This window comes from Vigna unguiculata, chromosome 7 (assembly GCF_004118075.2).
Source record: "Vigna unguiculata cultivar IT97K-499-35 chromosome 7, ASM411807v1, whole genome shotgun sequence".
In the NCBI taxonomy this organism is placed as follows: Eukaryota; Viridiplantae; Streptophyta; class Magnoliopsida; order Fabales; family Fabaceae; genus Vigna; species Vigna unguiculata.
Window position 1 is genome coordinate 22,839,529 of NC_040285.1, and position 23,441 is coordinate 22,862,969.

At 28.6% G+C, this 23,441-nt stretch overlaps 2 protein-coding genes across 2 annotated transcripts; one reads left to right on the forward strand and one right to left on the reverse strand.

Moving 5' to 3' along the window:
• Positions 1-1,293: 1,293 nt before the first annotated feature.
• Positions 1,294-4,784, forward strand: LOC114190978. Its single transcript, XM_028080082.1, has 3 exons — positions 1,294-1,642; positions 2,161-2,258; positions 4,087-4,784. Exons 1-3 carry the CDS (start codon positions 1,517-1,519, stop codon positions 4,550-4,552), a joined length of 690 nt encoding a protein of 229 aa, XP_027935883.1. The 5' UTR covers positions 1,294-1,516; the 3' UTR covers positions 4,553-4,784.
• Positions 4,785-4,831: 47 nt separating this feature from the next.
• Positions 4,832-9,572, reverse strand: LOC114190977 (probable protein disulfide-isomerase A6). The gene is made up of 11 exons (XM_028080080.1): positions 9,280-9,572; positions 8,519-8,603; positions 7,709-7,806; positions 7,531-7,586; positions 7,075-7,192; positions 6,898-6,925; positions 6,703-6,794; positions 6,159-6,315; positions 5,898-6,022; positions 5,520-5,619; positions 4,832-5,230 (listed from the first exon to the last, which is right to left on the reverse strand). Exons 1-11 carry the CDS (start codon positions 9,444-9,446, stop codon positions 5,165-5,167), a joined length of 1,092 nt encoding a protein of 363 aa, XP_027935881.1. The 5' UTR covers positions 9,447-9,572; the 3' UTR covers positions 4,832-5,164.
• Positions 9,573-23,441: the final 13,869 nt, after the last annotated feature.

Sequence of the window (23,441 nt, forward strand, 5' to 3'; positions counted from 1 at the left end):
GAAAAACTGGAAAAAGAAAAGTCATTCTAAAACTACCCAATGTTATTTGAAATGAAAACGAAAATTTTTCTAAAGTTGCATCCACTTGTAAAAATATAGAATGTGTCTTATGTTAAATAAGAGGAGTCCTAAGATAGAAAATGATTCAGACACATGTCACCATTCAAATTAACATTAATTTAACAGAAAATATCAAATTAAATTTATTTAAAATATATTATAACTCAATTGAGTAATATATATATATATATATATATATATATATATATATATATATATATATATATATGAACCGATATAAATCATATGTATAAATATAAAAATCAAATTACTAATTAAACTAATATATAACTTTGACACATTTTATTTGACGTATTAATATTATGTTTATTCATCTTATTTTAATTACTATCAATTTTAAATTAAAAATATAAAGCATTAAAATAGTGTTATTGTTGTAACATTTGTATTGTTTTTTTTATATTTTATTTATATAGACCGTCTCACAAATTCACATACGAATCATTATGCGAAATAGATCCAAACGAATGAAACAAGTCCCTCTATAATCCTTAAATATTATGAAAACAAATACTTTCCAATGACAATTATAATTTAATTACATGCGAACAAAAATCAATTCAAATATAATGACTATGAAGAAAAAAAACATGGATAACAGAATATGTATTAAAAATGAACTTTTGTCCCTTCCAATCAAATTATTAATACACTTGATTTTACATTTTGCAATAATAATAAACAATAGTTAAAAACAATAACTTGAAAAATATCTTTCACCTATTATATTTATACATGATCAATTTTCTTAATTGTCTCCAAAAGAGAAACTAAAAAGAATCTACAAATGTTATTATTAGAGGAAAATGTATCATATTGATTTTCATTACTTTATTTTTTAAACCGATTATATTGCCTGTATATAATAAATTGAATGGAGAATTATGAAGTATACGATGACTTTTTTCTTACGGATTCTCCTCAATCAGAGAAGTAAAGTTTTGTTGGTTTACAAAGATATAATTTCTAAAGAATAAAGATGATTTATTAAGGATTAAATTTATATTTCAAAATTATTGCCTTTTTATTATATCACTATTTATTTATTTTTCATGTAATATTATGGTGTGCCTACCATCATCTTTGAGAATGAATATTTTTCTCTCAAATTTTTATCATGCTAAACACAGGGAATAAAAACAGAGTTTTCTTTTACGAAAAAAAAAAAAGGTTTAAAATAGCAACACGTGTCAGGAATAAGGTGCGCGTCTAGGATCATGAAATAGAGCAAAGAGAACATATTAGATTTCCCTCCAATCGTTTTTCTGAGGCCTCAAAACCAAACCAACTCTGATACTGCTATGTTTCACTGTGATGGAAGACGGAACGCGAAGCGTAAGCCTTCTCTGGACAATAAATTAGGGTTTCAGCATTGAACAAACCCTTCTTCCCACCCCAAAGAGAAAGCCTGAGTTTAGATGAGTTGGTCTCAACAATGGGTTCTGATTCCAATTTGGGAGGGACACCCTCAACATCCTCGCCCAGTGCCAAGCGCACCAGAGATCCTGAAGAGGAAGTTTACCTCGACAATCTTCGCTCCCACAAACGTTACCTAAGCGAGGTTACAAACATCATTTTCTAATTCCCCCTTTTGTCGTTGTATTATTACTTCCTTTATTTTAATGTTTTTACACTAACCTACTTTCTTAATTGTTTTTCGTTTGTCGGTTTGTTTTTTCGCTAAGTTAGACTTCTTAATCATTCTGCAGTTATCTTTGTGAAATGCCCTACCATGGCCTTTCATCTTCCACCGTTTCTAACTGTGTTTCTTTTAATACACGTTTCTGAATCTTGATTTAATTTATCAATAATTGCCTTGTTTAAGTATTGTTTAGATTTGAGAGACTTGTCTTGAGTGTGTTTTTTTGTTAATTACGGACTTGTTTTGTATGACAAAACACGACATCAGAAGGAACATTTTTTTGTTGGAATATGTGTGTGTTTGTGTCATATAGATCTTTGTTTGAGTTGATATCTTGTGGTTTTAATATTTTATTTTCGTTCTTGTTTTTGTTGCAGTCGAATGAAATTAACTATTGTTAAATCAGAGTAACTTACATTTATTGTTTCTGTCCCCAGATAATGGCATCCAGTCTCAATGGATTGACAGTTGGGGACTCGCTTCCTGATAATCTCATGGAATCTCCGGCAAGATCTGAAAGCATGTTCTCTTTCAGGTAAAATCATAACTATTTTTTCTGTGTAAGATTTATTCACTCTTTGGGATTTTATGAATAACTATTTCTATGGATGAGTTATTTTGATTCATTTCAGCTGTAACAGTAGGATATTAGTAGAACTTGAGTAATGTAGGAGCAAGCTTGTAATTGCTCAGGACATGAGTTATTGTCAGTTGCATTATTACATTTAACATACATGTTGTGGTTTGGCAGTGTAGGCTGGCTTTTGAAATCTTTTGTAAATTATACTATTTTTATCTTCCTTGTTACTTTTGTGATTATTCTTCTCTCTGTTATATGCCAGAGTTCGGTTTAAGTTTTCATAAAATCATCATTTGGCAATTGATAGATACAGTAGATAGTTCTGTTGGTATCTCTAATTGCATATCTTGAGTCTGAATTAATTTTCACCTGTAGTGGTGCATGTCATTATGCTGTGTATTTTTTTCTTTGGGGCGGTGCCGGCCAATCAACTACTTTTGGTGTGCATAAGTGTTGAGAAGGAGGATCTCTTTGGTATTACAGAATAATAAAGCAGGAATAGGATCACTAAAACTTTCCTCATTTTGGTTTTCTTTGCAAAAAAAACTCCGAAATTGAAATGGGTAGAAGACCCTGGTTTGTGTCTAGTCACATGATCTGGATACTGAGACATTCACATAACATTTTCTCATGCAAACATATTATATATGATTTAGTAATAGTCTCTTCACTTGGTGCTCTTTAAACAGAACCTTGTTGACCATGAAATTTTTGTCATTTTCATGGTCGAAGGGTTCTTCTTACTACTGTGCCTCTTATGTGGACTATTTGATGTGTACTTGTGGAGTACTAATGGGTAGGTGTAGGGACTAGAAATCACAACCAGAGATACTTTCCAGTCTTTAGACAAAAGTTGATTCACCCTAGATTCAGATGTGTATCATATGTGATTATTTTCCCCCCATATCTCTTCTTCCTCATAAATAGGCAACTCACCTTACTCAAGAATGCGGATCTTTGGTTCAAAAAAGTAAAATACTACAAAAAAAATCATGGAATCATGGGTGGCCATTTTTATTTTGTGGAGGGAGGGACAAAGATTGAACTAGCAAGTAGCCATAGTCTGCAGAGTTCTTTAATAGATTTCCAACTGGGTCAACTGTGAAGTGACTCTAGTCCTTAGACATGTTGCTTGATTTCTCTTGCAGTATATATACCTTAAAAACTTTCCCATCTTTATATGACTCAAAATCTATTAAAATTATTTTCAAATGTATACACACCCGTAAAAATGATCATGTATGATCAAAATTGTTGCTAACTCTACTTCATTTGTTGTTTCATATTTATATGATCATGGGTTTCCATATGGTGTGTATCTTAGTTTATGGTTACATTCAAATCCCATAATAAACATGACTGTAGACGGCTTTATTCATAGTCAATTAGTCATATATGATTTAGTAACATAAGTGCATAATTTAACATATTCAATACAATATAATTTCACATTGTCATGTTATCAAATGTTGAAAATACTACCAGATTAAGCAAATAACTATAAAATAATCGAAATTTATATGGTGTATGACTAGAAAAGCGATAAAAGTATATTAATAGTGTAGTTCAGAGATTAACAAATAAGGACCGAAAACAAGAGTTGTTTCGGTTTTTTATTTGGTTGTTAGATTAGTTTCATGTTCTGACAATTGAAAGAGTATAATTTGGGACATTTTTAACATAAGAATTGAACTGCAGGCAATCTGTTGTTAAAATTAAATAGTTTTATTACCCAATGATTAGCAACGTTTACAATAATTACTTTTGTTGAATTTATTTTCAGAGATGATATATCTTTACAATATTCACCTATGTCAGAAGATTCAGATGACTTGAGGTTTTGTGAGACTCCTGTGCACAGTTGCTCATCCCAGCCCGACAGTCTTCCCAGTAGTCCAGTTTCTTCTCCACACAGGTACCAAAAGTCTCAGAATGTATTATCTTCGGCACCTTCGTCAAGTTCAAATGCTTCTCATGGCTCCACCGTTTCCGCTGCAACTTGCCCCCAGCCTCGTCAGCGAGGGTCAGATTCATCTGAAGGTCGCTTCCCATCATCTCCAAGTGATATATGCCACTCAGCTGACTTGAGAAGAGCTGCACTTCTAAGATCTGTGCAGATGAGAACACAACCATCTTCTGCATCTTTGGACCTGCCTTTTGGTTCTAACCAAGACCCTGCTCCTAACATAGACCCTGAGGAAAGATCATGCTCATATATGAAATCTCTAGTTGATGAGAGAGAGTACTGAGGAATGAAGAGTGGTGTTAAGTTGTATTGCAGGGTTGGTCCGAGACAATGGGTGTTCCGAATGTTAATTTTGCTCATAGGAGGATTGTCAATCCAATGCAAGATGGTTGCTTGGGTTAGCTATGGCCAAAAAGTGTTAGTGTTAGTCTTTTCTATCTTGTGGGATTTTGCTAACCCAGCTCTATGTAGTAAATAGTTGTATGGCTTTGGAATTTTACCTTACTAATTTTTTATTTCGTTAGTTTATTTTAATCTAATTGAGGATTGTAAATGAAAAAAATTGACCACGAGAATCAAATAGATGATTAACATGGTATAAGCGTGATAAATTTACGGCCACCATCAAATGGCTAAAGAAGGCCAAAGTAAAAGACAACAAAGTAGTCCTCAAAATTTTAAATCGCTCAGGTATAATTCGATCGGGGTAGAAGAATGGTAATCTTTCATCCCCAAATAAGATAGGATCATTAATACAGACTCAAATTAAGCACTACAAGTCTCCATGTCAAATATCTCCCAGCAATGTCGATTTCAAAGTCATCAAAGTCTCACCAGAAGGAGTCGTGGTGGATATCCCAAGATTCCAAGAAGGATGGTTAATTGCACCATTGAATCAAGCATAGGCAGACAAGATATTTTTCTTTAGAGTGAACTCGTCGGCCTTTGCAGGGCTAACAGACTGCATCAATCAATAAAATACAAGCAAGTGAGTATGTATGCGGATTACACTTTCAATTTTCATCTCACTCTACGACTAAATTTAATTATTGCGAAACAATTATTTCGAGAAAACAAGTTGTTTCTCAAGAAGTCTTCAAATTTTAATAATATATAGCATGTTTGGATTAGCTTCTCAGCGAGAAAAAATTAATAGTGTTTAGAATAGCTTTACAGCGAGTAAAAGTGAATTAATTTTTCACGGTGATGGTGAAGCATCAAATATCATCGATGGGGAATATTGTTATTACCTTGTCAAGTATGCGCTGTAGGCGCTGGATTTCGTTTTTAGCATAATCGGAACCTTTTACCAAGGAATTCTTTGCAGCTTTCAAGTAAATCTTCCCGTAACTGATCATAAAAAAGGTTAATTAGATCATTGCTTCTAGTTTTCTTAATTTTGAGCAAATATTACAGAATATATGCAATACAGTAAAACGAAATAAGCTACCATCTAGGTGACATAATTAAAAGCATATGCCACTCAAAAATATTCGAAAGGATGATGTTTTCTAGAATATATACACAAAATAGTAATACGAATTAAGCTATTCTCTAAGTTACATAATTAAGCATACGCATTGAAAAATATTAAACAGGATGATGTTTTTAAGAATATTCAAGTTTACCTTGAGGCTGAACCCTGAAGCTTCTCAACTTCTTCTTCAATTCGGGTAAACACGGATTTCTTCTCTTCATCGCTGGCAGCTACAAACTCCTTCACCAAGACATCCAAGCTTTCTACTCTACCAGCCTAGACAGAAATACCAAACGTAGGAATAAGATACTAAGTGTAACAAGTTTAACTTCCATCCCCCACCAAAAGTTAAAACAAAAACAAAAACAAAAACAAAACTCTAGCTTTTCCTCATTGATGTGAATTCACTAACTTGGGAAGTAAGTTGTCCTTTTCCATCTCGACTTGTTCCAGATTTCTCATTGATAAAAGCCACAAAGTCATCCAAGTCTCTTCCACCTCCATACTCTTCACCGGCTTTGTTGCTCTTTGGGAAGAACTTCAAGGTAGGAAATCCACTCACATCGTACCTGCATACATATTATTCCAGGAAACTTCCATTATTTATGTTGTAGGTCAACCTTTATAGTTCGCTCAATTTTTTTGTTTCCGTAATCGTTGTAAGCACATTAGTCACGTATCCACCGCACTAGCAGTATTAGCACATCCATCTGTTTCAGCTCCTATATTATTATTTTTTTTTCCCTATTATATCAAAGCCCATATCTGAAATGGATTGAAATGTATTCGCTAAACAGGTAAAGGTTCATATAATCACAATAAAACAGGAAAAAAGAGGAACTGCAAACGAGCACTACGCAAAAAGCACAATAGTCTACCGGCCTTTGCCTCTAAGGTTTGATTTGCCAGAACAAACACAACTCATTAGAATAATAGATCAGATAAATAAAACTCACTTTTCAGCCAGATCCCTATATTTATCAGCATCCAGATTAGCAATGACTACATTTTCCTCCAATTTAAATGCCGTGGCAACTTTCTCGTATGTCTGAATGTAAAAAGAGCACAGTCAGGTTTCATATTATTGGCTTTACAGAAATTAAAGGCCCAACATTAAATTGACAACATGAAATCCTCAAAGATATACTTACAGGAGCAAGACTTTTGCAATGTCCACACCTAGAAGATTCGTAAAATTTATTAGATCTAGCAGTATATGAGAGTTTTCAAATAATATGTAATGTTAAACAAGTTTAACCAACTTCTAGACCGAAACAAAGCATGAGTTAAAGAAAAAATAGGAACAAATGAAAATTATTGCTGAGTACCATGGTGCATAAAACTCAACCAAGACATCTTTGGTTTCATCCAAGACAATCTCATTAAAATTTTCAGGTGTTAGGACCACTACATGGGAAGGAGCTGTAGCAATCTTCACATTTGTTCCTGCAAGCATATTTTCGGGTTAGGAATCACTATAAATTGCAAGGCAGAAGCACACAGAAGACACAGGGGAAACCCAATACTGATGATTTCTATCTCCAAGATGATTAAATGCTAAAAAATCTAGGGAAAGTGTGTACAATACTAAGACATGAATGAAACCTAAAAGTTAGTGAGTTTGTAAGTCTTCCCACATAAAAGTACTTTTCTTTTTTCAAAAGCTGGTGCAAGATGTTCTAGAAACTACACTCCCTAAGAAGTTACACAGACATTTTAATATCACAACGCCTTTTGCCTTTATAGATATTATAGCACAAGGCTTCAAAAACCTCAAAAAGTACCTCCTTCTGTATTTACAAACTCAGCAAGTGATTCAGCAGTGCGTGGCCCTTCATACCTGTGGTGTCCAAAATGAAGTATTGAAAGTTATGATATATGTGAAAAACGAAAGATAAATAACCATGAAATGAGACGTAAAATCATTTGCATGTTATATTCCAATAGCCAAGATCTCCTCACTTTTTAGGTTCAAGAGATCCTTTTGGAAACCACTGAAGTGTTGGGTACCCAGAAACTCCATATTTGCTGCACAAACTCTTGTGCTCATCACAGTCAACCTACAGTACATTAAGAAGTAAGCTAATGTCAATTTAACGAGTAATGAAATTATTGCATTGCTGATGAGAATGGGCAAAAATAAAAACATACAAGCATGCCAGTTTTTATGGACGTTCCAATCCCGTCTAGTTATAGTTAAAGATCACCACATGTGTGTGTGTTTGGTAGTTGGCCTGGAGGATTGGGTGCATATATAGTGGGAGAGTGAGAGGTGAACTAATCTTTGATTATATAACTATACACGAATGGTTAAGATTGTTTTACTGAAATCTAATCTTCACTATCCATTTTGATTGTTTGTGTGTGTGAATTTAGAGAGATAATAAAGGAAGGTAGGAGGAGATGCCATTTGCTAAGAAGAAAACTAAGTTTTCAAGAAAGGAGAAAAGACAATTCGAGTAATTATGTAGTAAATGTTAAAGTTGTAGCGTAGACTTGTTCTATAAGAAGGATGCATGGTAGGAGAAAAGATAATTCGAACAATTATGTAGTAAATGTTGAAGTTGTAGCTTAGACTTCTTCGATAAGAAGGAAGTACATAAAATGAACATGCTCCACACCACATTGAGAGACTATCAATAAAATAAAATAAAAAGACAATCATAAATAGACAAAATGCCTGATGATTAGAAAGTACCACAAAAGAAATTAAGTAAACAGAAAAAATGCAAATAATATTCAAAGTTTTGAAAGAAAAACTATGGAGCTGACCTTCCCAATTAAAACAGATTTAGCTTTCTTGAAGCTGCTCCCAAGCTTTTCATATTCTGGAGCTAGCTTTTTGCAGTGTCCACACCTATTATGACAAAAGAGGGAGAAATCGTATTCAGAACGACATTAGTGTAGAACACAACATAAAGAAATTACTCAGTGACTAGTACAATTAACAGGTTATTCTCACGAAGTTTTAAACATCCAATGACTGATCAAGACCTTTTGTTTCGGAGTTTTGGACAGGTTTGGAAGCTCAATGTAAAAAAGATGACAGTTTAATTCTAGAATATTATAGTAAGCTTAATTGCAGCATTCAGTCCTTCTTGTACAATTACAGGGATTATTATCCTCTAATTATTTGACCAAAGGAATCAAACAGTTGATTAGTTGAATTTAAAAAAAAAAATCAGAGTAGTATTTTTAATTTAATTTATTAATTTCAAAAATAAGTTCACAGACTAAACTGAAGGACAATGCTTCCGATAGAATCTAGAGGAACTAAATTGCACCAAAAGTCAAAACAGCGTCGTATTGTATCATCTACAAGTCGATAGCTAACTACAAACCAATCGAAGTTAAACGGCAAGTTGAAACGCTAAACTCAAAGAACACATGCGATCAGAACAAAGCGAAAAAAGAAGAAGGAAAACACCGGAATCCGTAAACAAAAACCCTACCTAACGATTTCAAAAACAATAATGGAAGAAGCGGTAGTTAATGGAGACAGAGAGTAAGAGATCGAAAAGATTGTAAGTTACCAGGGAGCATAGAACTCCACGAGAGCTCCTCTGTCCTGACCAACTTCCTTCTCGAAGTTTTCTTCAGAGAGCACAACGACGTCGTCTGCTGAGGCCGCTAGAAACAGTAGCGCAAACGCCAAAGCTCCCAACACTATTCTACTGCTCCAGATCTGATACTTCTCCATCTTCTTCTTCTTCTTCGTGGTCTTCTTGGCTGTTTTCTTTCTTCTCGATTTCAGCTCGACTGCTTTGGCACGTGCAGGGTTTTATACGAAACCCCGTTTGAAGCAATAGGTGTATCGGTACCGTATTTGTCACGTGGCACCGTTTTATTGCATCGCTTGTAATCAAAGTCATCGTTGGCCTATGCATTTCTCGCGGCGCTACCACATCATTCTACATTCTTACCTATGACGTCTCATCGTTGACGTGGCAATCTTTCAAAGGAACACGGTGTCAATATCCAGACATCTGAGCCACGTGGAAAAGACACGTCATGCACGTACTAATATACGTATCTATACAAACGATGTAATTCGGCTACGGTTTCATAAATTTTATGATTTTTTCAGTAATATTTGTGTTAATTTAAAGGTTTTTATACCGTTAACCAATAAAAGTAATTTTATATGTATTTTTAGAATTATTATTATTACTTTTTCAAATTTTTTATCATATATAATAATTTTAAAAATTATACTTTTCAATGTATTTTAACTATTTGGAGTCTTATTTTTATCTAGTGAGTTCAGGATGAGTTCATAACAAGTACGTATACGTGGGATATAAAAATATTTTATTTATTAATTTCAATATTGACATTTTATACGGTATGTCTTCTTCTATTATGAAAATATTTGCTTATATCATTCATTTATTCATGCTTATTTTTTTATTATTATTAATGTTTTTTTGTCTTAGATTAATATAAATAATCGTCCCGTAATTTATATCATAACATGATAGGATATAATTTTTTCACTTAACGTGGCATAAAGACGTGTTTTTTAATTTAAACATTTGATGGAATTGTATTTGTATCTCTTTAATTTGAACTCTGTGATTTTAGTTATTTATTTCCAAATTTTATTTGCTGACGTAAACCATTTTTGGTCTATTAATCGACTTTTCCGACATAAAAACGTGAAATCTTCATTTTTGACTCTAATGCGCCGAATTTTTTTATTAAAATATCAAATTTGACTGGAAAACAAGGAAAACGAAACTTTAAAACTTTTAATTTTCAAACCATTTTTACTTTCAAATTTTTCAATTATTTAAAGATGAATATGAGAGATACATATGAGCTAAATATGAGGATTAACATTCATTCTCATTTAAATCCTTAATTTAAATGAGGTTGTAAAATTTATTATAGAATTAAATATAACTTTGTTATATAACTTTGTTATCTACATTTTAATGTCAATTGAAATTTATTTTTATTCAAAATTTTGGATATATTTTGATTTTTAGTTTTTTTAACTTTTTTAACATATTTTATTTTAGTATTTGAATTTTTATATTATTTAACATATTTTTGTGTCAATATCAATCAAAAAACGTATTAAACACATCAAACAAATTTAATATAATTGAATAATAATTATATATATATATATATATATATATATATTTTTTTTTTAAATTTAGGAATCAAACTATATCAAAATTTTATATATAAACAAATTTTAATTTCATATTAAAATTTAAAAACTAAAAATATATTTAACTTTTATTTATTTCTAAAAACATATTAAAACGAGTTCAAAGTTTTGCTGGAGGGCATAGGCTATAGGGTGCAATCTTGTTTATTTTTTATACAAAACCTATATGATAGTAAATCAGGTTCTCTTTAACTTCATCCTCCGGGAAGTGTAAAGTTTTTTGTCGTTGCTTGGGTTAGTACAAACTAGTCTCTTGTGGATTTCAACTTTTACTTTCTGTACTCCCCCAAATTCTTCTCACACCCAACAAACTTTTAAAATTATTTTAAAAGTGATTTACAGATTATATATTCCAAAAATTTTCAGGAGCAAACTTTCTGAAATTTCCGAAAGAAAATTTCTAGAACGAGATTGTCAAAATAGAAAACGCAGGAAATGTGTTTTGGAACAAGTTTTTCAGAATAACATTTCTGAAACAATTTTTTTAGAGGAAGGTTTCTGAAATAAATTTCTGTTTGAAATAATTATAGTGTCTTTTAGAACGAATTTTCTTAAACACCTCACATAAAATGTATTCTGAAAAAATATATTATTGCTTCCTTCATTTTTCTTTGTAACATTCTTCCTCTCTTTTTTATTCCTTTGCAGCAGCGGCATGATGGAAGCAGCAACTGTGAGACGGTTAGTGGTAATAGTGGAGTGATGTGGTACAATAATAAATGGTATTTTAATCTTTTTCACTGCTGTGTGGGTAGAGTTTGTAATTATGTGGGTGCAGGAAGCAATAACCATGAGCTTTTGCAGGTAAAGTGTGCCAACTAACATGGGCCAAGTTGGCATGTTAAAGAATGGGCAAGAGGAGATTCACACAACACGCCCAAAAACTTGGCCTCTATGAAGTTTGATAGTTCTCTTGCCCACAAACAAATATAAGAAAAAAAATCAAAGTGGATGTGAATTTTTTTTGTGTAATTCATTTTTAACTCGTTACTCGTTTTAAATGAACTATAACACCATAAATAACACAATAAAAAATAATTTAAATGTGCATGAATTGTATAATATATTAGTTGAAGAGAAAATTAAATTTAACAAATTTAGAAAGTCGCTCTTTTCATCATGAATCAATTAGTCGGAAAGAAAAATGATAAGAAACATGGTAAAAGGGTAAAGTACAGGAGAAAGACTAAATATCACAAATTTTGAATTCATCAACTTTCTTTCACTTTTTTTTTCAATTTTTATTTTTGTATAAATATTTTTAATATTTTGTTATTTTTTAAGACTATTTAGTATATAATGAAAAAAAAATATATTCTATTAAATTAAATAAGGAAGATATATTTACATTTTTTTCCATTGTAATCATAAGGATCCACCGTTTGATCTTGTTTTCAACTCCCTCTGCGCTTCAAAATTGTGAACAAAGTAACATAATGAAAGGTTAGTGGGTGGTGTTGTTGCTAGGAATTTAACTAAAGATAGGAATGATTTTATTTGTAGATAATTTTAATTTTTTTTAGTGATATTTACTAATTTTAGCATTATTTTTTCAGGATATTTGGGTCATTTCAGATAAAAGTCTTTCTTTTTTATCCACTTGAAAAAGTTATCCTTTCATTTTATTTTCTGTTAAACGATAAAAGTTATTTTTTTCCCTTCTGTATGTTTCTAAATGCAATAGATGGTTTTGTCAGCAAATTACCATTATGGAGACAACCGATAATTTAATTAGCTGCATTGTTAACCAGCCACGTTAAACTTTTTTTTTTCTAAAAGAGATGATAATCATATCTTCTTAAAATAATATCTATTTTTAAAAAAAAAATACTCACTTAATAACCCATTTTAATGATATTACTAAGATTTTAAATTAAACAATAAAAGATATAATTAAAATACTAATATTTTAGATTATTAAGTAGATGTATTTTTTTTATTCTTAAAATATCGTCACCTTTTTCACTTTTTTTATGGAAATGGACGAGTTCATAATTATTTCCTTAACTAGATACGTGGCAAAATCATAAGCACATACAGAAAAAAAAAAAAAGTTTTGAATAAAGAAATATTAAAATTGTACTAGATTACATTGCATAGGTGAAGTAGTCCATATGGCTCCGAATGACGACTACTCGAATCCCACACCGAAAGGGACACAAATGCTATAAATAGGCGAGTGTCGTTTTGTAAGGACAGGTAGCGAGAAAAAAAAAAGAAAAGCATTTCACGTGTATACTTAAATAAATCAAATCCACTATTATTTCACTGAGAATTTTTTTATTATTATAAGAAAGCGTTATGGTTGATCTCAATAATAAAAAAATTTAAATAACTAGTCAACCATCATTTAATTATATCACTATCAACTTCAAACTACTTTTTAAATATCTTATTTACTGGATTTTGATATAAATAGAATTTTAATTAAATGAAGAATAAATAAAATATTGACAGCAACCAACTTATGGAAGGAGGTTGTGGAGTGATGAAATGGTTTATTGATAAAGTATAAGGAAATGGAAGGAAAGGTTATCTATTCAACTATTTAACTATAATATTCGGAAGATATAAGGTGAGTTTGATGAATATGAAAGGGAGAGTGAGAGAGACTGTATATTCAATTCCTTCAAAAATAAAATATTAATAACTAATATTTGTCAAAAAAAAATAATTTGATAAAAGTTGATTAAGTGGGTTAATAAAAAATATTTAAGATTTTATAGTTAGATATAAGATTTTCTCACCATAAGAAAGTATGTGAGAAGAATAAAAAGGTGAAAAGACAAATTAGAAAAAAAGAAGAACGAAGAGCAGAAGATGTAAAATTGTATTTTATTGAATTTTCTATAAATCAAAGTTACTCTATTCATGTCATAATTTATGTGAATGTATGAGAATCGTAAATTTTAAAATTCTACATAATATTTCTCTAGAATTGAATTGGTAGAATATGAAAACTACTATAACTTAGATGTGAAAAATTAATTTCAACATTCTTTTATGTTGACTCATTGTGTACGATGTCACTTAAGTGGAAAAATATTAGAATTGATTAATAAATTAATTCAATTTTGTAATTATGGATTAAAATAATGATGAATCCAATGTTAGAATTAGTTAATAAATTAATTCAACTATTTTGAAAAATAATGATAAGCTTAAATGTGATTTAATAAAATAAAAAACCATTAATTATATAAGAATTTATAATTAAATAAAAACTGAAAGTGAACAAATTCATGGACATTGGTTAATAACACTTAATCTTATAAGATTTTTCGAGAATTAAGATTAGTATCTTTCCGTTATGACTTATGTGAGTGGAAGAGAATTATAAATTTTAAGATCCTACAAACTATATTTTAGGAATTGAACTAGAAATGTAGAAAAATTACAAAAGAAATATGATAGTATGAGTTATTAGATTTATAATTCTTTCTTTTATTATCTTGTTGTCCAAATTAATATTTTTTAATTGGTACGAATCTTAATTATGAAATTGAGGAATTTTTTTTTATGAATCCTAAGTTATCCCTTCCACTGGCGATTGCAAAATTAACTGGAAGCCGCGAATTGGAAAAGTAATTTTACTGTTATGTGACTATTGAATTTATTGAAAATGCATACGTGAATTGGATGCACCCCGTTAAAAATTGCAGGGCTTCTTCTTTCATCTCCAAACATTTTTCCTACACTCCTAAAATATTTTTAAATTTCCACTTTATTTTGGTTAAAATAAATTTACTTTTGTCTCTCCTATTTAATGCAGAGTAACCAAGACTCATCCCCAAATTTGATTGAATATTGACATTGAATTTTCTATTTTGAAGTTTTTTTCCAATGAATATAGACATCCAGTACTTACTCATTTATTCTTTTCGAGACTTTAGGAGAAGTGATCATCCGATTCTCAATTTATTTTTTCTTTTTTATAAATCTCAACGGTACTTTTTTGTTTATGGATGTAGACATCCAATGCACTAGTTCATTTGAACCCGCAACACATTAACCCCTTAATTTCATTTCTCAAAACCTTCATCAAACTGTTTGATTTCTCCTTCAACTTGAAACCTGCAATAAACAATGAAGATTATGCACAATAAATTTTCAATATCAAGATAAATGAACTGGGTATTCCTGTTGTTATCTCTAAATAAATGTTTATTGCTTTACACAATAAATGTCGACATCCGGTGAGTATTTGTATGTCCGGTTAGGATTTATATTGGACATCCAATATTTGTTTTATTTATTTTTTCTTCTAAATTAAAAAAAAGTAATAATTTATTTAAATTTTTAAAATAATAATTATTTACTGACAAATTTAAATAATAAATAATTATATTAAATTAAAAAAAAAAGTTACACAATAAATGTCGACGTCCCGATGAGAATTTGTATTGGATGTGATATTCTGTGTTTTTTTTTTCACAAATTAACAAAACGATAATTTATTTTAAAATCCTAAAAAATATTAATTATTTACTAAAAAATTTAGATAATTTAAATAAAATAATAAAAATAATAAATAAATAAAAATAATTACAAAAATGAATAATTACAATAAATAAAAAAACTAAAAAAAAAATTATACCCGACATTCAATTAGAAATTATACCAAAGTGAACATCCTATATTTGTTTTATTTTATTTTTTCAATAAAACTTTGTTTTTTTTTTACAACCAGAAAATTAAAGCACTCAAATGAAGTATACGACCTTAAATAATTATTACAACACAATAAATTAAATAATCGAAATTAGGACATCAGCAATTCAAAGGTTCAATACATTAACAAATGTCTGATTCAATACCATCTAATTCATTATTACTGATTCTTTTACCCTACAGACATATCAAAACACTACGGATTCAGTAAGGATTTGTACCGGATGAAGACATGGTATTTGTTTAATTTATTTTTACTGAAAATAATTAAATTATTTAAAAAATCCTAAAATTAAATTAATTGTTTACTATCAAATTTAAGTAATTAAAATAAAATTATTAACATAATAAATAAATTAAAAATAATTATGAAAAAAATTATAATAAATATACGTATGCAAAAAATAATAAAAGGTATAAGAAAAAGAATCTGATGTTCACAGTAAAGATTAGAAAAGAATAAATAAATAAATAAACACTAAATATTGACATTCGTAAGAGAAATGTTTGGAGGTGCTGGGAAATCCCCCAAATTGTAAAGCACACGCGGCTCGGGGCAATTGAAAACAATTCCAATTGTAAATGTAATTGAACTAGTAGTTTTTCTATCCGCGCAACGTACGGATTTTTTAAATGTAATATTTTTTATAATAGTAATTGGTTTTGTGATATTTAATAACTTATAATATTATAATATAATGTTTTTAAAAAAATAATAATAAAAGAAAATTAAATTACATATTTATAATGTCTTTTTTGTTAATCAATTTTATAATTTCTTTTTATCCACAATTTTTATTATTTTTTAAATTAATATGATGTTCATTGTAAGTCTTGGACTTTAGATAATAGATCCTGCATTGCACAACAGCATTATAACAAATATTTTAATTATAACAATAGATTCTGCATCTATATTTATACAAACTTTTAAATTAAAACAAAATTAGAAATTACATACTTATAATATAATGTATTCTTTATCAAAGAATTTCAAAAATTTATTTGTACACAACATTTTTAATTTTAGTTGTGTTTGTGACATTTACATTTCCATCTTAAAAATTGAATTGGATGAGCCAATTGTATTTTTGTTTTTTTAATTCCATCTGCTGTGCGGTTAACTGCAAGGCCTTGGTTTGGAAGACAATATACCATGAAAATTAAAATTAACTGGTTTCATTTTTATTCATGGTACATAATAATATTTTATTATATAAATAATGTATTTTTTAATTTAAAATTAAATTTAAGAAAATTTTATGCATGGTTTATAATAATAAAAGATAATATTTTTTTAAATCATGCATGATGAATTTTTTTAATGATTAAAGTGGTTAAAATTTTAAATTTATTTGATGATTTTATTTCAATTATTTATAGAATAAGTGCTAAATTATGCGTATATTAATTGATTTATGGATTAATTAAAGCTTATGATTATAAAATATTTATGAATCATTCAAATGTTGATTAATTATTTTTATAATTATTAAACATGATGATAGATATTTAAAATTCTCTTAGTGACCAAAGTGCTTAAAATTTTAAAATTATTTGATTCAAATTATTGATGATTTTATTTCAATTATCTATAGAATGGATGCTAAATTACACATATATTAATTGATTTATGGATTAATTAAAGTTTATTATTATAAAACACTTATGGATCATCATGTTGATTAGTTATTTTTATAATTATTAAACATGATGATAGATATTTAAAATTTTCTTAGTGATTAAAGTGGTTAAAATTTTAAAGTTTTTTGATTCAAATTATTGATGATTTCATTTCAATTATCTATAGAATGGGTACTAAATTACGCATATATTAATTGATTTGTGAATTAATTAAAGTTCATTATTTTTATAAAACACATCTGGATCATCTGATTAATTGTTTTTATAATTATTAGACATGATGATAGATAATTTTATGTATATCACTTTATTTATATATCCAAAGGAATTAGGTAAATCTAGTTGATGCCAATTTTAATTATGAATAATGTTATAAAATGATTAACATCATTATATTTGCATATTTGTATATCTTCCAAAGGAGAACATTAGTATGTATAGAATGTTTATTTGTATTTGAATTTGTATTTTATGTTTAATTTTTGACTCAATATATTAATGGTAGACATGTGTTAATTATAAAATTTGTTCTTATAACTTTACATTTGCTAGCTACATCTGTTTCGATCTTTAATGAGTTAAATTTCGTAACTGCTAAACATGTATGAGGTAGGATGGCAAAATGGGCTAGCTCGCCAGCCCGCCCAAAAAAGTCGGGCTAGTACAAAGATCTCAACCTACCAACTTGCATCAATTTGGCCTGCCCAATCTATCAGCCTGTTCAAGCTCGTGAGTCATGTCGAGCCAGCCTGTGGCTTGCATTGTTAAAAAAATAAAAATAAACATATGATTTTGCATTAGCAAACTCTTATTTCTTTTCTCACTCATCGCTCGACTTTAACCATCACAAACTTTGTCTGACTCAACCTCACACAATCACCACGACGAAGGCTCTTCTTTCCCTCCCTCCACCACGAACTCGTTCACTCACATAACCACAAGCAGGAGTGAAGGAAGAGTGTGACGCAAGCCACCTATGCGATGACCACCACCATCAACCATCACTAGTGCGACACCACAATCCATTTAAGATAGAGCGTCGACCACCACCACGAACATGTGTGTTTTTTATTTCGCAATTTTGTAAACCCTAACTTCACAAGGTTGACAATTCGCGTTGTGATTTTTCCTTATTTTTGTAGTGATTAATTTGGGACCAATTGTATTGAGGCATTTTGTGATTTTGTTGATTGTGTTGCCTTATTTTTGGTGGTTTTTGGATTATAGTTGCTTTACTCAGTGTGTTTATGCATTTTGAATGTGTTTATGCTGATTTCGTGCATCTTTAATCACCTTTTTTTCTAATTGGCATGACTATTATTTATTTGGTCTCTGCCATCTATTTGTTTGTGCTTTTAAAAGTCTACCACATGGCAAATTGGGTTGTAATTACACAAAAAACTCAATTTGGTCCTCATTAGTAGAAAAAAAAATCAAAACCAACGGGTAAGCTCGATAGCCAGCTAGCCCACCCTACTGCGGAACAGGTTATGCATGTCAACCCATTTCCATATTGCGTGCCTGCCAAGCCCGTGTTCAACAGGTAATACCAAAATGAGCTTGGTTGGCCCGTTTTGCCACCCTCGGTATGAGGTCAGATATTAGCTTTGCAATTGACATGCTTGGTAGATACCGGAGTAATCTAGGACTTGATCATTGGAAAGGTACAAAGAAATTAAGATACCTACAAGGAACAAAGAATCACATGCTTACTTACAAGAATGTTACCTTAAGGTGATCGATTGTACTGATTCAGACTTCGTCGATTGTGTAACATCCTTACTTTTAATAACCTGTATTATTTATTTTAAATAAAAGAGTTAGAAAATATTCTATTTTACTAATGTTTCATATTTTATCATGATGGAGTTTAAACATTAAAAATATATTTTTATCATGATGTAGTTTTTACTTATTGAAAATAACAATAAGAAGAAAACAAAACTAATAAAATATGTATATATATATATATATATATTGAAAAAATAGTAGGTAAAAGTATATTAATTAAAATATTATTATTAAGTAGGTGTGTAGAAAAAAAATGAAGAACCTTCTAAAGAGATAACAAGATAAGGAGAAAATATAAAAAGGAAAAAAAAGAAGAAAAAAAAAGATAACCTAAAGAGATAAACCTTATCTCCTCATTAATGAAAGCAATGATGATTTGGATAAAAAAAATGAGCAGATGCATGACTTGGCTTATATATATATATATATATATATATATATATATATATATATATATATATATATATATATATATAGAAAGAAAAAGAAAGGAAAGAGAGAGAAAGTTTAAAGCAAAAGATTCGAAGAGATCATAGTCACTTCTAATATTATTAGTGTACCCTTCAATCCATAAGGTAAGGGAGATAAGGGGGGAGTGAGGTTAACTTTTTTTATATTAATCTTGATAAACTCATGGGTGTTATATTAATCTTTTAATTATTTTGAATCATATATTATTCTATTTACTTTCGTTTAACTTATTTTCATTTATTATCCAATTATATTTATTTAATTTGTCTTCAGCTTTATTTTATTTAATTTATCTCTAGTTATGCACATGTCTAGGGGTGGCAATGCGGGCCGGCCCGCCCCGTTTAGGCCCGCCCCGCATAAGGCCCGCACAACGCAGGCTGGCCCGTCCCGCCCCGCATACTTTATGCGGGCTGAAAACACTGGCCCGCCCCGCATACTCCTTGGTCCGTGGGCCTGCGGGCCGACCCACTTTTTTTTTTTAAATTTTTAAATTTTTTTTAAATTTTTTTAAAATTTTTATGATAAAACTTTCAATATTTAAAAATTGGGAAACTTTAAGAAGTTCACAAAATTAAGTAAAGACTTTGAAGAATTAGATGATAAATTGATAATTCAACATTTTCATCATATTCATTCTATGACATACACAATGTATTCTTTAAATTTTAGCACATTAAAAATTACATAATACTTGTCTTTTCCAGTTATACAATAATTTGAAACGTTAATGCAAGATTCCATAAAAGAAGTAATTAATATACACAAGTACAAATTTTTTTTTAAATTTTATGCGGGCTTGCGGGCCTGCGGGCTCACTACATTGGCCCGCCTTGCATTTTTTCTGCGGGCCAGGCCTAATTGCCATCCGTACACATGTCTTGTTCCTTTATTTTATTTAATTTATCTTCAATTATACACTTATTTGTCTATTTAATTTATCTTCGGTTTATGCACTGGTCATAGTCCTTCCTGTTTATTTTTATTCTATTTAGTTTATCTCAAGTTACGCACTTGTCCTGTTTCTTTATCTTTATTTAATTTAATTTATCTTATGTACTGGTTATGTTTATTTATTTTATTTAATTTAGATTCAGTTATGCATTGATCATGTTTATTTGTTTTATTTAATTTATCTTCAGTTATGCATTGGTCCTGTTTATTTAATATTATTCTATTTTGGAAAAAAAAAGAATTATTAGTATAACATTTATACAAATAATAAATTTGGTCTGAAATTGAGAGAAACAATATAAATATTAGTACTTAATTTTGTAAAAATATTTATACTTAATTAGTTTTAATCTTATAAAAAATGGATTACAAAAATATTTTAATTATTCAAAAAATTGGGACAAAATTGAATGAGATATACATAAGTAGGTACTAAATTGAAACAAAAAGATATATATGAGGACGCAATAGAAATCAACACAATGACATCTAATAGTAACACTGACACATGGCATTGCAATGCCACGTGGCATTGACAATACCATGTGTCACACACAAGGACCTTACACATGGTATTTTTTTTTTCAAAAAATCAAAAAACCATAAACTAACACGTGGCACGTCGTTAACATCGTTAGTCAACTTCGTCTGAAAAAAACCTAATTGAAACACTTTTTTAAAAAATTGGGATGCAATTGACAGTTTTCTAAAAGCGAATACTAAATTAAAACACCTCTACCAAAATGGAAGTGGATACCATCCAAATAATGTTCAAAATTATATGTAACCGTCATAATGAATGAAACCTTAAATTATAACGTGTTCTCGTGTGATATGCCTTTTTATATACAGGTAAATCTAAAAGCAAGTTATTATTATCTTATCTTTGATCATAAAACTATTATTTATATTTATACTATTATTATTATCATAATTATTATTCACTTCTCTTATAATAAAAAATAATAATGAAATTATAATTATAAAAATAAATATAATTAATTTTTATAATTTAATTATAAATAATTTTTAATTATTTGGTAAATGATTTTTATTTACTTCGTATATTATTTTTATTTATTTAATTTAATAAAGTAGTTAAATTAAAAAAATGATTAATTTTAAAAAAATAGTTAAATTAAAAATAATATAGCTTTTTTATAAAAGTGAAAAAAACACTAAAAACGAGAATACCTCTTATATATATATATATATATATATATATATATATATATATATATATATATAGGTATAGATAATAAGATTTTATTCATAAAATATTTCGTATAAATAGTTATTTATAGGTTTAATGAGTCAGATAGTATCTACTTTTGTTCGGACGTGACAATTAGGTATTCGTTTTTAAAAAAATGTCAATTGAGTCACAATTTTTTAAAAGATGTCTCAATTAGATCCCTTTCAGAAAAAAAAAATTATTGACACTGTTAACGGTATTAATATTTAAAATGACTTACAAAAATAATTATTAAGGTATTTATATTAAAATTTAATGGTAAAGATCATAAATAAAGTTAACGGTGTTAAAAATTTTGTTCTGGAAAGGACCTAATTGATACACTTTTCCAAAAGTTGATACTTGATTAACACATTTTTAGAAGCGAATACCAAACTAACATATCTGAACGGAAATGAGTATCATCCAACTGATTAAACCTTATTTATATAATTAATGACTTTATGATTTGAAGTAAATATTAAAATTTTATTATTTAATAAGTACATTATTTTTCATATAGTTAATATATTGGTTGAAAAATAAGTACACAAGACTAGACAAAAGTAAAAATAGGTTTAATAATATATAATTTATTTTAAGTTTAATTACTTAATTTCTGTTTTTTTTTTTAAATATCAAATTTTATTCTTCAATTTATTTTTAATCTTAATTTGGTATAATTTACGAAAATTGATACAATTTCATCTTATTTTTTAAAATTATATAATTTGGTTTTTTTGTTAAATGTTTTTAAATAGATGACCAATTTATTATTATTATTAATTTTTTATTAAATACGTGCAAAATATTAAATAAATTTAATAAAATTTGGTTAAATTATTAATTTCACGTATTTTTAAAATTGACAGAATTAAATTGAGCCAAATTATAAGATTAAATAAAAATCTTTCAAATATAAGATTAAATAAAAATCGATTTATCACAATAATAAAAATAAAACAATTATTATTATTATTATAATTCTATATTATCCGAGTTTAATATTTTATTATTAAAAACATTATTTAAAACTTAACTGTGAGGATTATTTGTCTATTTTATTTTTGGGGTGAAAATTTTCCTATTTTATACAACTAAGTATTTATTATTATATCTACGTGACTCGTTCACAGGATGTTCGATTGTGTACTCAACCTATTTTTATCCTTTTTTTTTTAGTTTGGGTAAATTCCATGTTAGATGCCAGACATCATTAGAGGGAGTTTAAGTATATCGAAGTCTCAAAAACTCCTTCTACTAAACACACCTATATTAATTAGTTAAAATATATATAGAGGAATAATGTTAAATAATATAAATAGTCTACGTGAAAATGAATAATATGATGAAAAATTATTGAAAGAGTAAAATAACAATTATAATAAAAATAAAATTTATCTTTATAAATATTTTGAAGTATAATATCAAATTGATAAGATAAATATCGTAATAATGAAACGACTTTTATTGAAGAATGTGATATTGAAATTTCTGAAAATAATGGTAAAAAAATGGAAAAATCCTATAACGAGAGGAAAAAGTAAATAAAAATAATAATGAAACCTACCTTATGTAAAAAGGTGAAAAGAAGAAAATCATTGTATAATGGGTTAAATATATTTTTGTCTCTCAAGTTTCAGCGAAATTTGGAATTAGTCCCTCATCAAAACTTTTGACCAATTTAGTCCTTCATCTTTTAAAATATGTGAATTTAGTCATTTTAACCAAATTTTGTTAAGTTTATC

Excerpts from the sequence above, each read along its gene's own strand:
- LOC114190978 (XM_028080082.1), top strand. The coding sequence starts at position 1,517 with ATGGGTTCTGATTCCAATTTGGGAGGGACACCCTCAACATCCTCGCCC. Across the intron at positions 1,643-2,160 it reads ACAAACGTTACCTAAGCGAG|ATAATGGCATCCAGTCTCAA; the intron begins GTTACAAACATC and ends TTCTGTCCCCAG. Across the intron at positions 2,259-4,086 it reads GAAAGCATGTTCTCTTTCAG|AGATGATATATCTTTACAAT; the intron begins GTAAAATCATAA and ends ATTTATTTTCAG.
- LOC114190977 (XM_028080080.1), bottom strand. The coding sequence starts at position 9,446 with ATGGAGAAGTATCAGATCTGGAGCAGTAGAATAGTGTTGGGAGCTTTG. Across the intron at positions 6,316-6,702 it reads TATAGGGATCTGGCTGAAAA|GTACGATGTGAGTGGATTTC; the intron begins GTGAGTTTTATT and ends ATATGTATGCAG. Across the intron at positions 5,231-5,519 it reads TACAGCGCATACTTGACAAG|TCTGTTAGCCCTGCAAAGGC; the intron begins GTAATAACAATA and ends TGATTGATGCAG.